The sequence below is a fragment of the Halyomorpha halys genome, unplaced genomic scaffold (assembly GCF_000696795.3).
Source record: "Halyomorpha halys isolate HHAL.00 unplaced genomic scaffold, Hhal_1.1 Scaffold441.1, whole genome shotgun sequence".
NCBI lineage: Eukaryota > Metazoa > Arthropoda > Insecta > Hemiptera > Pentatomidae > Halyomorpha > Halyomorpha halys.
Genome location: NW_027106497.1, coordinates 488,191 through 502,694, shown reverse-complemented (window position 1 = coordinate 502,694; position 14,504 = coordinate 488,191). Strand labels below are relative to the sequence as shown.

Sequence of the window (14,504 nt, the reverse complement as noted above, 5' to 3'; positions counted from 1 at the left end):
TTTTTTATTTTAGTATGTATGAGATCATTTATCAATATTACCTATTGCCCACAACTGTGTGGCAGATTGTAATATCTATCAATAAATAAATCTAATTAAATATACATTTTAGTATATTATTTATATTTTTATTAACGGAAATAGTCTAAACATGCCAATATATGCATATGTTGACAAATCTGCAAGATAAAACTTGGCTAATTGCATCAATAGTGATTTTTAAAGATTTTTGATCAGGGGCTTAAAAAAAAGCACACAAACGATATGTGCAAGTGCGTATAAACCCGGGCCTTGGTTATAAGTTTTCGTCGCCCACCCACTTTGCCAAATTTTGAATTTATAACAGCCCATTCAATTTATGGAACTAATAAACTCAGAGTAAAAAAGGTTTGAAAATGGGATATTATTTGTGCTCGTAAAAAGAGTATCGAGTGCAAGGCCGGGGCTTGGTTACATCTATGATTTGGGTATACTTGTATAATCTACCTTCTTCAAAATTTCTAAACTTTTAACTTTTCTAGTTAGTCTAGTTTGTATGAGCCAAGAATCTATTAGATACGGTTGTCTTTACTCCATCGGGCATCTTCACAAAAGAGCATTGAGGATTTCTTTCAACAAAAGAGTTTAATTTTGAGTGCCTCGCTGTTTTCAATTGTAAGACAATTGAGTTGGCGTTAAGGAATCAAGGGCTCGATTCAAGCAAGATGAGAAAATGTTCTAAATGAAGCTCAATACTTAGTCAGATCTCTTCTGTGTTCTGCAAGTAATGCTACCCTACATGAAAAATTCTTTGACTTTCTCGAGAAGTCGTGTCTACATGTTGGCCGCGCCATGGCGAACTCTGACATACGCGAGCATGTGGATGGGTGGCTTGGCTTGGTTGGCCTAGGCTCGTTGCCGAGCCGTCGAGAGTCGGTTTTTGGACACAGATCAAAGGGGTTCGTGAGGGTGCTCGTGTAGCGTCTCCACCATTGTTCTTTGTCTAGTTGCAACTGAGAGCTGTCACTTTTCATATGTTGTTTAAGTACACAATATGCACTAAAATAACATATTTCTTAACTAAATACATGGTTTAATAACATTTATAAACAATTGAAATTCTTACAATAAATAAAAAATGACTTGCACCACTTTCAGTCCAACAGGCTGAAATAGTAAATACAATACGTTAACTTCAATAACACAATAGCCAATAGGTTAATTCTTTATACAGGAAGAAGAATAAACGTATTAGTATATCTTTACAATTTAATCTTCCATTGTATACATTTTTTACAAGATTATTTACACAACAGCACAATTATGAAAGTTAAAATAAAAGATGAATTTAATTAATTTTTATTTAATTTTAAGCTTATCTAGTCCGATTTTTGTGAACTGTTGTCATCCACCATCTTCTTTGTCGTATTTTACGTTTTCTTTTGTAATAAAAATAATATAATCCCAGGGTAATTGCTGAAATCACTTCAACGTCCTCCATGTTTGCCTCTCTGAATAACACTGACATGTGGATGGTCCGCACTTTGTTTGCCGAGCATTTGTACGAGCCTCCGATCCATGGCGAGCGGCCAACATGTGGATCCACCTTAATAGAGTCAAGAGGGTGTGGTTATTAAACTCAGGACCAGTTAATGATGAAAACAGTGAGGTGCTCAAAATTAGACTCTTTCGTTGAAAGAAATCCTCAATGTTCTTTTGTGAAGATGCCCGATGGGGAAAAGACAACAGTATCTAATAGATTCATGGCTCATACAAACTAGACTAACTAGAAAAGTTAAAAGTTTAGAAATATTGAAGAAGGTTGATTATACAAGTATACCCAAATCATAGATGTAACCAAGCCCCGGCCTTGCACTCAATACTCTTTCTACGAACACAAATAATATCGCATTGGAAGAGAGCCAGGTAGAAAATAAACAAGAAATAGGTAAAAAACAACTCTTATGGAACTTAGAAGAGACCTATTATTTTCCTGATCTCTTAAGAAGAAGGTTTAGAATTCAGAAACCTTCATACTTGAAGAACTATTTTACTTATAGCTCATTTATCAATGTTTTTTTCCTAGGAAGGGGGATTGATATCTTTGGAATACGTCCAATTAAAAATAAATCCACATTAGCTATATAGATTTGTGTATGTTCAATTTAATGCAATAAAAACTTGTTTACGGTATTCCTTATTTATTTATTTCGATTATTTAGTTGGATCTATAATAATAATAATATTCCTTATTTATTCTGGGATTGATTCCTTTAGAATAATATACAGGCATCAAAATTAGGCTTTAAAAACTTAGAGTGAAATACAAAATAAAAATAAAATTATAAAATGTCATAAAATAATAAATTTAAAAAGATTAAAATGAACAACAATAATAAACAGAATATATAAAATAAGAATATAACAAATAAAGTAAAACCATATGTCATATCATAAAACGTAAGATGACAAACACTTCTGATAATAAGTAATAGAAAAAAAAATGATAAAAATCAAATATAATTAAACTGAAAATAATAAATGGAAAGATACAATTTGTGCTAATATACATATTTACAAGAATTAACAAAAATATGGGACATGAAGTACAGAAAATATATAAACCTTGTTTGAAACTTTCAATTGTTATTCTTTCGAAATTGGGTGTACAGAAGGTAATCGAAGATACGGGATTTGAAGGTTGGAAGGGTATTAGAACTACGATTAAAGGAGGGAATAGAATTCCATAGGGATGAGGAAAGATCTACCAAAGGCCGCGGTTCGATGAGCAGTTACATATAAGTCTGAAGGCCGTGAGCAGGTATTGCGGGAATGCACTGAGGATTTAAATTGAAGGGTATCAGAGATGTACGATGGACGGCGGGATTGGATAACTTGGTAGAGGAAGGAAGCCAGAAAATATTTACGACGGAAGGAGGGGTAAAGCCACTTCAACTCATCATAAAATCAAGTGATAAAATATAGATAGATACCCTGGGGGCCCCAAAGATGAATCGTACAAAGCGAGCCTACGGGTTTCAAAAGGAAGTAGGTGACGAAGATAATTTAAACCTTTTAGGGTGGAGAAGGTACTTCAGGAAATATCGGAGAAGTGGTTTTTCCAGGAGAGATTTTGGTCTATAGTGACACCAAGGTTTTTTACGTATGGATGGAATCGTATTGGATTGTTGTTTAGGAATAAGGTTGGAAAATGAGGAATAGTTTTCAGGCGGTGATTGGATCCTATTACGATTTTTTTTAGTCTTCTCTGCATTGAACTTAAGCTTGTTTTCTTGTACCCACTGATTAATTTGATTCAAGTCTTCTTGAAGCTTCTCCGTGGCAGCCAATAGGTCAGAAGGTGGGAAGGGAAGGTAAATTTGGAAATCATCACCGTTAATGATTTGTATGTATGTCGTTCATATGAAGGAATAATAGTTTGCTGCTGTATTTTTTTATTGTCCGTACGTTTATAATTACATTGAATAATGTATAGAAAGTATACTAAAATTATATTAATTCATATGACCTGTTTACATAACAAGTTAAAACTGTAGAAAAATAAAATTTTATTATTCATCTTTATCGTATATATCATAAAAGTATTATAACGTCTTAAGTATTCTAAATTTGATATATCGTTGTTTAAAATCGATATCTATTTGAACATTTCATTGTTGAAGTGCTCACCTTTAATCGGTCTTGTCAAAGAAAATATAAACCTATTCTGAATTATCTGTTTTATGAATTCTTGAATGGTCCCAAGTTTTTTTTGCCTAATTCCTTACAAACGTCATTAATGATTTGATGAAGTTTTTATATATTTCGTTCCACGAATAATTCTTTTCTACAGAAGATAATTTTACTTAAGTTTATGAAGATGCTTATTTGGTTTACCAAAAATTGAAAATTTTCACCAACTGTAGAACCTTACTGTCTGTTTCACTAAGTTTATTTTTTGTTGATGTGGATATTGTTATCCCATTAATGTGTTCTTAAAATAATATGAAGGTTTTTATTTTCTCATCATTACTTTGAATATACTGATAGTCTTATCATCATTTTTCCCTTTGTTTGTATTATCTTAGGAACAAGATGCTTGGAATAATGTATTGTCTACCCTTACTGGCTTTATTGACATCTCTATACAGAGTGAATGCTATTACATCTCCTTATGGGTGGAAGCATAAAATATCCCTTAGTGGATTATGGAAATTCAAAATATCTCCTCTACAAGATCCTGACTTAGGTTTCAAGGAAAAATGGTATTCAGACGATTTGATGGTAATTATGTACTGTTGAATATATGCATTTATTCAAAAAAGGTTACAGTGTTTCGTTAAACTAGGATTCTGTTTATTTCTCTGGGTAAAATGTGTAATTATTTAGTGAACATCTTGAGTGGTATTTTGAGAATAGTTTAATTCAAATAACTTTTTTCATGTTCTACAGATATTTTTTGTCAGTTGATATTTTTATTTTAGTTTTTGCCTTAATAATTATATTGCTAGAACCAAATATGTTGCTGCTTTGCTTTATTAGTGGCAAATCTGACAAAAAACTTAGGATTTACTTAAAAGATTTATTTGACGTATTCTGTTGATTGTAGGATAGGCATTGGTTACTTTGTGACAGTCGTACTAGCTTTTTGACAACATGTTGGCACCTTAGCAGAGATAGAAATCTCAGTCTATAGTGCTATCTTGGGAATGTATCTAGTTCAAAATAACTCAAAATATTTTTTTGTTTCAGAAATACCACTATTAAAACAAAGCAGAAATTTATACTGTTTGTTATAAGTATTGCTTTAGACTGAAAAAAAAAACAAATGTTTTTCTAATTTGATCTTAAAGTCTGTTCAAGCTATCAATTTGTCTTAAATGTTTTGTTTTTTAATTAACTGTCTGAAATATTAATTTCTGTCATTAACTCTTTAATGTTTTCTTTTATGAAGTATCAATTGCGCTAAAAAAATGTTATATTTTTTCCTCTTATTTAAATAAATTAAGTTACTAGTTAACATTAAAATTTTCATATATTTTATGATTCTTAATAAATCATGCCGATCATATTGGGAATCCTATAATTTTTCTAGTTCTGTTCATGATAATTCAACTTTTTTTTTTATGAAGGGTGATGTATTAAATATCCCAGTTCCATCAAGCTATAATGATATTACTTCTAATAGTACTATAAGGGACTACTTAGGCTGGGTATGGTATCAAAAAGATGTCGATATTGAAGATTGGAGAAATTCTAGAGTGGTTGTTCATTTTGGAGGAGTCCATTATTATACAAAAGTGGTAAAGCCCAGAGCCAACATGATAGAAATAAGTTATACTAAAACTTTGAGTTGCTAAAAATTATATATTACAGTGGTTTGGTGACAAATTTTTGGGGTCCCATGAAGGAGGACATATTCCTTTTGAATTTGAACTTCCTGGCTACAAAGGATTAATCACAGTAGCCGTGAACAATACGCTAAACAACCATACTATTCCACAAGCCTTTCTCTCCTATCCTTATTGGGAGTAAGTTGGTAACATAGTTTGACCTCTACTGTTCTTGCCTTCTGTTTGTGGTGATGTGATTCTGTTTATTGTTGTAATTTATTTGCGTTTTTGTAAATATTCAATTTTAGCATGTTCCTAGAAATTTTATGTAAAAAAAATAACATTATCTGTAAGAGATTTTGTTGTGTTAATTCTTTGTCTATCATAAAGAAGGAGACAGCTTGGGCCTGCACTGTTACTAATATATATATTCTAACATCAATTGCATTAATTGTCTGATACCTAATGGCAACTTCTCATTTAATAAAACAAAATATTTGAACCGAGTTTTTTATTTACTCTTATAAATATAAAATTCACCAAAGTTATTTTAATATAATATATGAGATAAAATTAATTTATTTATTTATTTTCACTTTAGGTATTTCTGTATGTAGTGTAAATATTTATGTCACTAGGAGAAATGTAAAGCTAATTAAAACATCTTGAACCTACCTCAACCGTTCAATATTGTCATTGTATTGCAATATTATGGAATATGGTCTATTAAAGACACATCTCAATATTATTGTTACAATATACCCTTCGTCTGCTCAATATATTAACTACATTTGATATTAAGTCAATAATACTAACTGTTTAAGGGCTCCCTTAGGCTATTTCCAGGCATAGGATAGCTATTAAACTTTTGCCTTCTCCAATGTATTTATATTTAATATCCTATTTAACTTATTTTGCATTGAGCTCTTGTCCTTATTTGACTACAGACTTTTATTATAATATGAGTATCAATAAAATACTTTATTTAACTGTTGGGGCTTTTGTGTTACATCCATATGTGTTTTTTTTTTCTTATGCATGGGAACTAATTATTTTTTGTTTAAACTGACTTGTCTTAAATTTATGTCCATTTACAAACACTTTTGTGGTATGCACATTTATTCTTTTTTTTTAAGAAATATTTTTTTTTTTTTTTATTTGGCTTGTAACTATATTAAAATAATAATAATTCTTGATTTTTCAATTAATTAATTGTTTTAAAATGTTTTGTAAGCATTTTTTATTATTTGTTTGTTTTTCTGCAGACCTGGACGACATCAAATTTATAGTCATGATTTTGAATATTTTGATTATGCAGGCATAAATCGTAATGTATTTCTTTATAGAACACCCAAGGATGTTTATTTAAAAGATGTTATAATCAAAGCAACTTATGATGGCCAGATAGGTAAAGTTAGATTTTTATTTATTGTTCCCTAAGAACTAAAAACCAATAATGCTAAGAGATTTAAATTAAGATTATTTAAAATTGTAGCTCAATATTAATGGGCTAGGCCTACCTATTAGGTTGTGCTCTTTGTAGGTATGTGATCTTTTATCTTTATGTATGTTATAAAATTGATTTTAAACCACTTCATTATGAATGGTTATATGATATATATAGTTAAGAGTAGTATCGTGGTTGTGAACAATTTTGGTTCTGAGTTTCTAAACAGAAATAAACATTTTAAGATCTCCCGAGTCTAAATAGCCTAGTCTCGCAAAATGGTCTGTTGGTGTTTATGTGAACAGCCTAGCTCATGGGCATAAAGTTGTTCCAAACTTGAATTATAGATCTTAGGTAGGTATATGCTTGAAATGTTACTGCAACTTTTTTATAAAATCAACCTGCCAGAGGTACCATTGATTTTGTATTGTTTTACTATTTTCTTGTTTATGGCTTTAATTTTGATTCAACTTGTTAAATTTCTGCAGAATTAAATGGTCTTAAAATAGTCTTTTATTGATTATATTCAGAACAACTCCCTCTATAGCATCTTTAATTTCATTCATTTTAAATAATTAACCAAAATTGGTAATAATAATAAGAAACTGGATGAAAGAATTTGATGATTAACTTATTGATTTATTATTATTATTAATTTATTATTTATTAATTTTATTGATAATTTTTTCTGATTAAAAAAAATCTAGAGATAAGAGTAGTAATATAGGTTTATAATATATTGTTGGAAAGCAAAGAATTATAGAAAAATTAATATTTAATGCCTAAAGTTTGAGAATTTAATAGAAAGCGATGGAAAATGTATAAACAAATTTAATTTATAAATAAATGTTTCTGAATTTCCGTGGTTACTTTTAGTGAACTAGTCATTATCATGAAATAAGTCACTTCTTTCCAAGATTCACCCGAAATATTTGTTTTCAACTAAGGAGTTTTATATCAATAGTTAATATATTCACTTTTAAAAGGTAATAGTTTTTTTGACAAATTAAAATTCTAAAACAAAAACTTATTCAGTTTTTCAAAATTTTAATTTTCTCCTGTTAAACTGTTACAAATCAACATTTTCAATCAAAATTTAACTTATCATCATGAGATTCTTCTGTATAACTTTTAAAAAGTGGATTTATTGACTGTTCATAGAAACCTCTTTAACTGTATTTGGTTAGGTTTTAGAAACAAACGACTCAATGGATTTCACAAGGGTATTTTATATATATTTATATATTATATATTTATGTATTATATATTATACTGTATCTTACGCATTATGTATAAAAATACCATATCTCCCATTTTATTTCACTTTCATAAGTCTTCATTGTTTGCTTAGATGTATTTTAATCATGTTTTATTTCTTTTAGGTTATGTAAAGTTCTCCGTTATATCTAACATTAATGATTTAAACACCCAATGTTTGGTAAGCCTCTATGATTCCCATCACCAATACAATATCAGTCAATGTTATGGTGTTTTCAAGATACCAAACCCAATTCTTTGGTGGGATAGAACTTCTCACCACAAACCTACAGCTTACTTGTATACTCTCAGGGTATGAATTTCCCTCCTAAATTAGTTCCTTTATTTAAAACAGCTCTTTCTTAGATAAAAATGTATCAGTAGAAAAGAATACTTTATATTTAGTAATATTTTATTAATATAAATTGTCCAAGAAAATATAATGAAGGGCATATGATAAAATGAAAGAATTTATGGGACAAGGAGAGTAGGAAGACTCCGGCTCCGATGGAGTGGTAGCGGATGCAAGGTCCATCTTGGGAATCCGCCATTGGAGAGCAGCGGCAACCAATAGAGAAGACTGGCAGACTAAGTTGCAGGAGGCCTTGACTCTGCTAGAGTTGTAGTACCACAAATGATGATGATTTGATAAAACATAATGAATAATTGTAATATTTATGTTATTTATCTGTGGTCAGTTATGGTTTTTTGTGGCAGTCAAGCTGTGTTAGCATATGAAAAGTTTGAAGTGATTCTATTAGCCAGTCTTTTAGAATTATTCTCAGTTGTACAAGTACTTGGCTTCGGAAGTGAATTTATTGTATTATTATGTTTTGATACTTGGTACATCCCTAAAGTTCCAAAATGCCCCAGACATTTTGAGAAATTATAAAAAAATAATTTTTATTTAAGACATCTTGGCTCTGACAGTTGGTACACATTAGAATATCAATATTTTTATGTTTAGGTTCAGTGTAATTATTGCGGAAAATGAATTATTAAGTTTAAAAATGTCTTTAACCTTTTTGTTATTTTTTTAGATACTGAAGAGAGGATTAACTTTTTTCTCTATATTAAAAATTCTGAATACATATACCACTTCAATTTATTTGAATGTAATTCTGTCTTTAATTCTTCTTAGGTGTCTTTAATTCTTCTTTAGTGGTTTAGGGAACCCTCCTAATGACTATTTTTATCAGTTGAAAATAGCTGATATTTAATTTTTTTCTTCATCACAATATTTAGTCATTGTTTTGTTGTTATATATCGCCAGCAGCACAATGTATGTTGTTTCCGGTGATTACGTTTTAAATGGTCCGATATATATAATGCATCCGAGTCATCAACAGGTATCTATAATTAGTGGTATTATGTAAAAATATGGTTGGTATTTTTGTAGAATTGGATTTAATATTCACTATTTTTAATACTAGTACTTGATGTTGGCTTATCAGTAACCTCTTATTTGAGTTAGAGGATTAAATCTATTTCTTGCTTTACTTTAGGTGTAATTTCCTGGTAGTATATTCCAATTTTTTTTTAACTGCTGATAGGGATTATGGTGGATCAGTGGCTTTATGAAGTGGGTTCCTCTGTATGTTGGCCTACTTTTGTTTTATCAGATAAGTGTTGGAGGTATTGGTTTAAAACCTATTGCATTAATTAACATTTAAAAAAAAAATGAAAATAAAATAGACAAATAAGTAAATGAATGAAAATAGTCCTTGATTTGGAACACAGTACTACCACACTCTATGAAAGTCAGATACTAACTAATAATCCTTAATGAAGAAAAGGAAGATCTAAATGGAAATTTTGAAATATTAAACGTTTTAAGCTGTTCAGAAATTTCCAAGTTGGATAAAAGCTTCTAACAATATAAAGTGACTTGATTGGAAAATATTATTTTTTATTGTTTTAATAACAAATTTATTTATTTAATGGTACAGAGTTTTGTGTATTAAAACATGTTCGTAAATATATTTTGTTTTTAATGATTATTCAGAATATGAAAAAAGACAAAATAATGTGAAAATCAGGCTAGTACATGTATGTAAATAATGAAAAATAAAAAAATCATGAGAAAAGTGATAAATAAACTATATAAGAGAAGAATGAAAAATAATATGAGGAATAAGAAAAAATTTGTATAATAGAAGTATTTTTTCTTTTTTATTTCCAAACCCTTCTTTCCTCTTTATTTCTTTCCTTATTAATTTTTACCTATATACTATATTAACTTATGTTCATGATATTATTGTTAGCTCATATTTATCATATTATTGTTAGTTTTATATTACTTTTGTCTTAAATAACTTTAAATTTTAGTTCTTCAAATGCGTTATTTTACTTTGATATTTCCACAATATCTTTTATACCCATTTCTTTTTCACTTTTCTTCTGATTTAAATCTTAATTCTTCATTAATCACATGTATGTATTAGCCTAATTTTTATCTTAAATCTAACATGGTTATCATGTTAGTACTTAGCCCTGAATTCAGAACGGAACGTTGGCACAATATAATAAGTATCACTTATTAGTGTTCTATACTTCTATCTGCTCCTTTATTATTATTCATTGGTAATTTTTATTTTAAAATTTTTAATTTTCAAAAAACTGTCTGTCTTTTAACAAATTACAATTTAAAATTGGTTAACAGGTAGAAACAAATCCAGATTCTTATCTGAGCAATGAGAACATATATGAGATGAAAATTGGTATTAGGAAAATTGATTGGAACAGTACTGGTCTCTGGCTCAATGGAGAGAAGTTGTACTTGAGAGGTTTTGGAAAACATGAGGATTCTGAAGTAAATATTATAAACTTTTATTTATTTTTTTAATATCAATTGCATGATTTACTGGTTATATCATTTAGTACTATTGTTTGATACTTAAATTCAAATGAAAAAATAGCTCTTTGATAGGAAATCATCTAAGTTTCCATAGCGGTTTCATCATTCTATTCTCTATTCAGCCATGTTTCATCTATCATGCCTTACTTGAGTCCAGTTTTATACCATACACTGTGCTCTATGTTTTTTTTACTCTCCAACTGGAAGAACTCAGAACTGGTACTATGTTAGGAAAGTATTTTTAAACAGTTAATAATAAATATACAGTGTTCAACGAATCTATGGGCTTCAGATCTCCGAGAGTAAAACAAAAGTTTTAGGCCATTTATTTCTGTGTCTCTTCTGTCTGGCTGTGCCTATGCTATAATTATCTCATAAATGGGTGAACCAAATTGATTGCTGTTTTTTTATTTTTGTTGGGTTTTGATCTTTGATTTCTATGTACCAAATTGGGCACCCTTTGTTCAATACCTGAATAACATGTTTTTCTATGAAGTTTAACACCACCACGGTTCTATAATTTTTCCTTTAACTCTCAGTTTATTAAATTAATCTCTGGGATAAAATATGAAAAAAAGTTATAAGATAAAGTAAAGATTATTTGCCCATACACTTTATGGTAAATTATATGTAGAATTATTTGAGAGATAGTTCTATTCTCACTTAAACAAAAAAAAATAAAACTGATTAGAAAACTGCTACCCTTAGCGTGCTAATATTATCAGTTCACTCTCACGATTAAACATATTTTTGAAGAATGCCCTCACTATTTATCAACAATGAACGTAATAAGACAGACTCCAAATTTATCTGAAACTCTCACAGATGAGGAAGCTAAAGTCACATTAGTGATTAAATTTTTAAAAGCATATCCCATAGTTTCCAATTTATTTATTTTATTTTTTTATATTGGAATCATGTGCACTTGTGCATGAGTGAATGTCTGTGTGTGTTTAACTTTATTAAAATCTATAGGGGTTGAAGGATCAAAAGGTTTTGTGCTTTTAAACAAGTCCAAATAAACAAACTCAAAGAATAATGTAAACAGGGTAGGAGTATAATACAACATAAACTATGGTAGGAGTATCAGATGATGTAGAAAATATTATGAAAATTATTTTAAAATAAGCAGCATAAATTAAAAGAAAATAGACGGATGATAAATAGAACTAGATATAAATAATAAATATAGATTATTGTATAGATACAGGTGGAGTAAAATACAAATATAGTAGAAACTTAAGGAAATAAGGTAAGGGTGAATAAATTTTATATTCTGTCCTATGGAATAAAAATATTTTATTTGAAACAAAAAAAGAAAAGAATCTATTACTCCTTTCTACTTGGAAACAGTCCTATATTGTACAGAAACCTGGGCAATAAAAAGCGTCTCATATTTTTATAATAAATAATAATATATAATAAAATAAATAAGTTTGTGTTTTTTTTTTTAAACTTATTTATCCATTCAAGTGTTTCCTGTAACCGGTTTTTTTATTATATTTTCCTTTTAATCTATGTGTTAGTCTTATTCTCGTAAAATGTATCTATTTGTTTATTCTTGGTAGACTGATCTACTGCTGTGACTATGAATCATGGTCTGATCTCACATTATCGTCTAATATTGAATTTGTTTAGCGGGTCACTGAAGAGGATCTAGGAGGGTGAATTCCGGAGAGCGAATTTGTTGATCGGGTGAATTGAATAATTGTGAAAGGGTGAAATTGGAGGAGCAGAAATGAGAAATAAAAATAGGAATGAATGAAACATTTGTATTTGTTGTACAGACCGAAATGGATTGTAAAAGGAAACTGTAGGGGTGAAAAAAATTGTTTATTATATCCTATTATTGTATCTCTTTTTTTTTTATGATTATACCATGTATGTGAAATTTATGTATGTCCGATTACGGATTGATAAGTATGCTGTGTGAGATAGCAACCTTATGTATTTAGGCAGCATAGATAAATAAATAAAGTATTTCTCTCTCTTAATCTATGTTCTTGATTAACGTCTACCTATATTTTATGTTATTATAATACCTTACTTTAATTTTATATTCATATCCCTTTCTTATTTTGTTATGCTTACAATATGTGTCATTTTTCAATGTATTTCTATTTGGTAGGTTTTTATTGTATATTATATAGGATATTGGGCTGGTTTTTATTGTATATTATATAGGATATTGGGCTGGTTTTTATTGTATATTGGGCAGGATTTTATTGTATATTATAAATGATATTATTGTAATATATAATATAACTCTTAATATTATAATCTCCTTTCATTGTTGATGAGTCCCATGTAAAACAATTATATTAAACCTATTTCAGTTGCGAGGTCGAGGTTTTGATTGGGTTATAGCTATGCGAGACATGGACCTTTTGCAGTGGACCGGAGCAAACGCTATGCGCACAGCTCATTACCCACATTCCCCAGAATGGATTGATATGGCGGACAGGACAGGGATTCTTATCATATTGGAGGCCCCTGCTTGTAGCCTCAGGTAAACAGTAAATGATTTTTTTTTTAATTTTAAGAGTTATATTATATGAACTATTTGTTTAGATTTATTTAACAAATAATTTTTTAGCTCTTAGAAATTTTATGCTGAGGAAATCAGCAAGTACCATGAGCACTCATTAATTCAATTATATGTAACATCAGAAAGAAAAAGATAATTAAATAGTAACTTTATCGAGTGAGTGGATTGTGATCATTGTTAATTTTATGCAAAACGTTATTTTATAGTTTTCATTATTGGTTGGAATATGTGGTACACACACAAAGTATATTTGAGCTTATGAGTGTGATAGAATGTTTAATTTATTTTGACTGTGATATTATATATTAAAATTCATTTTCAGCAATTTTGATGATGAAATCCTGACACTCCATAAAAAAATCATGATAGAGATTTATTCTGCTTATGGTAGCCACCCAAGCATCATCATGTGGTCATTGGCTAATGAACCTAACTCTAATCTTCCCATTGCCAAAGAATATTTCTTGTAAGTAGTTATTTATGTATATATATATATATATTGTAATATCCTCTTTTTAAATCAATAGTTGATATTTATATATAAGTGATTTTAGTCATGTTTTTATTTTATGTATATCGTTTTAGTATTGTTTATTTGTTATTTTAAATTAAAAAGCAAGCTAACCAGTTTTCATTGTCTAAAATAAATAAACTATTCAAAAGAAAGAAGATGGCGGTGCGCGTCCTTCCGAAGTGTTCGTTGAATTGTTTGTGTTGGGATAGATTGAAGTTTTTCAACTTTTGTTGTTTCTATACAATAATTATACAAAAAGAATAATCAAAGAAGAAATAGAAGAACATAATAATTATCAATAAACTATTTACATTGTAAATCATAGCAAATAAAGCAGAACGATTGTACTACAGTCGATTATTTTTGGATCAACCAGTGACATTGAAGATAGAAGAGAGGAAACGGGAACTCTTGATTTGGCTGGCCTGGTGAGAAGACGTCCGCCAGCGAGAAGCGGGTTGGACTGGAAGCCATTGTTAGGAGTTGGACATAGCATCTTAGACAAGACGATAGCAGGGATCATCGATCATCAAGGGAAATTGTGTGATTGGTTAGTTTTGTTTCTAACT

The 14,504-nt window shown here is 29.4% G+C and overlaps 1 protein-coding gene across 1 annotated transcript in view; it reads left to right on the top strand.

Annotated features, from left to right (window-relative positions):
• Window positions 1-3,654: 3,654 nt before the first annotated feature.
• Window positions 3,655-14,504, top strand: part of LOC106682794 (beta-glucuronidase) — a gene marked incomplete at its 3' end in the record, with an annotated part of 16,840 nt that continues 5,990 nt past the window's right edge. The window contains 9 exon segments of the mRNA XM_014423851.3: window positions 3,655-3,990; window positions 4,068-4,263; window positions 5,112-5,282; window positions 5,356-5,510; window positions 6,578-6,720; window positions 8,142-8,329; window positions 10,679-10,828; window positions 13,210-13,382; window positions 13,744-13,887. Of these exon segments, the coding sequence (XP_014279337.1) occupies window positions 4,075-4,263; window positions 5,112-5,282; window positions 5,356-5,510; window positions 6,578-6,720; window positions 8,142-8,329; window positions 10,679-10,828; window positions 13,210-13,382; window positions 13,744-13,887 (1,313 nt within the window). The 5' untranslated portion in view covers window positions 3,655-3,990; window positions 4,068-4,074.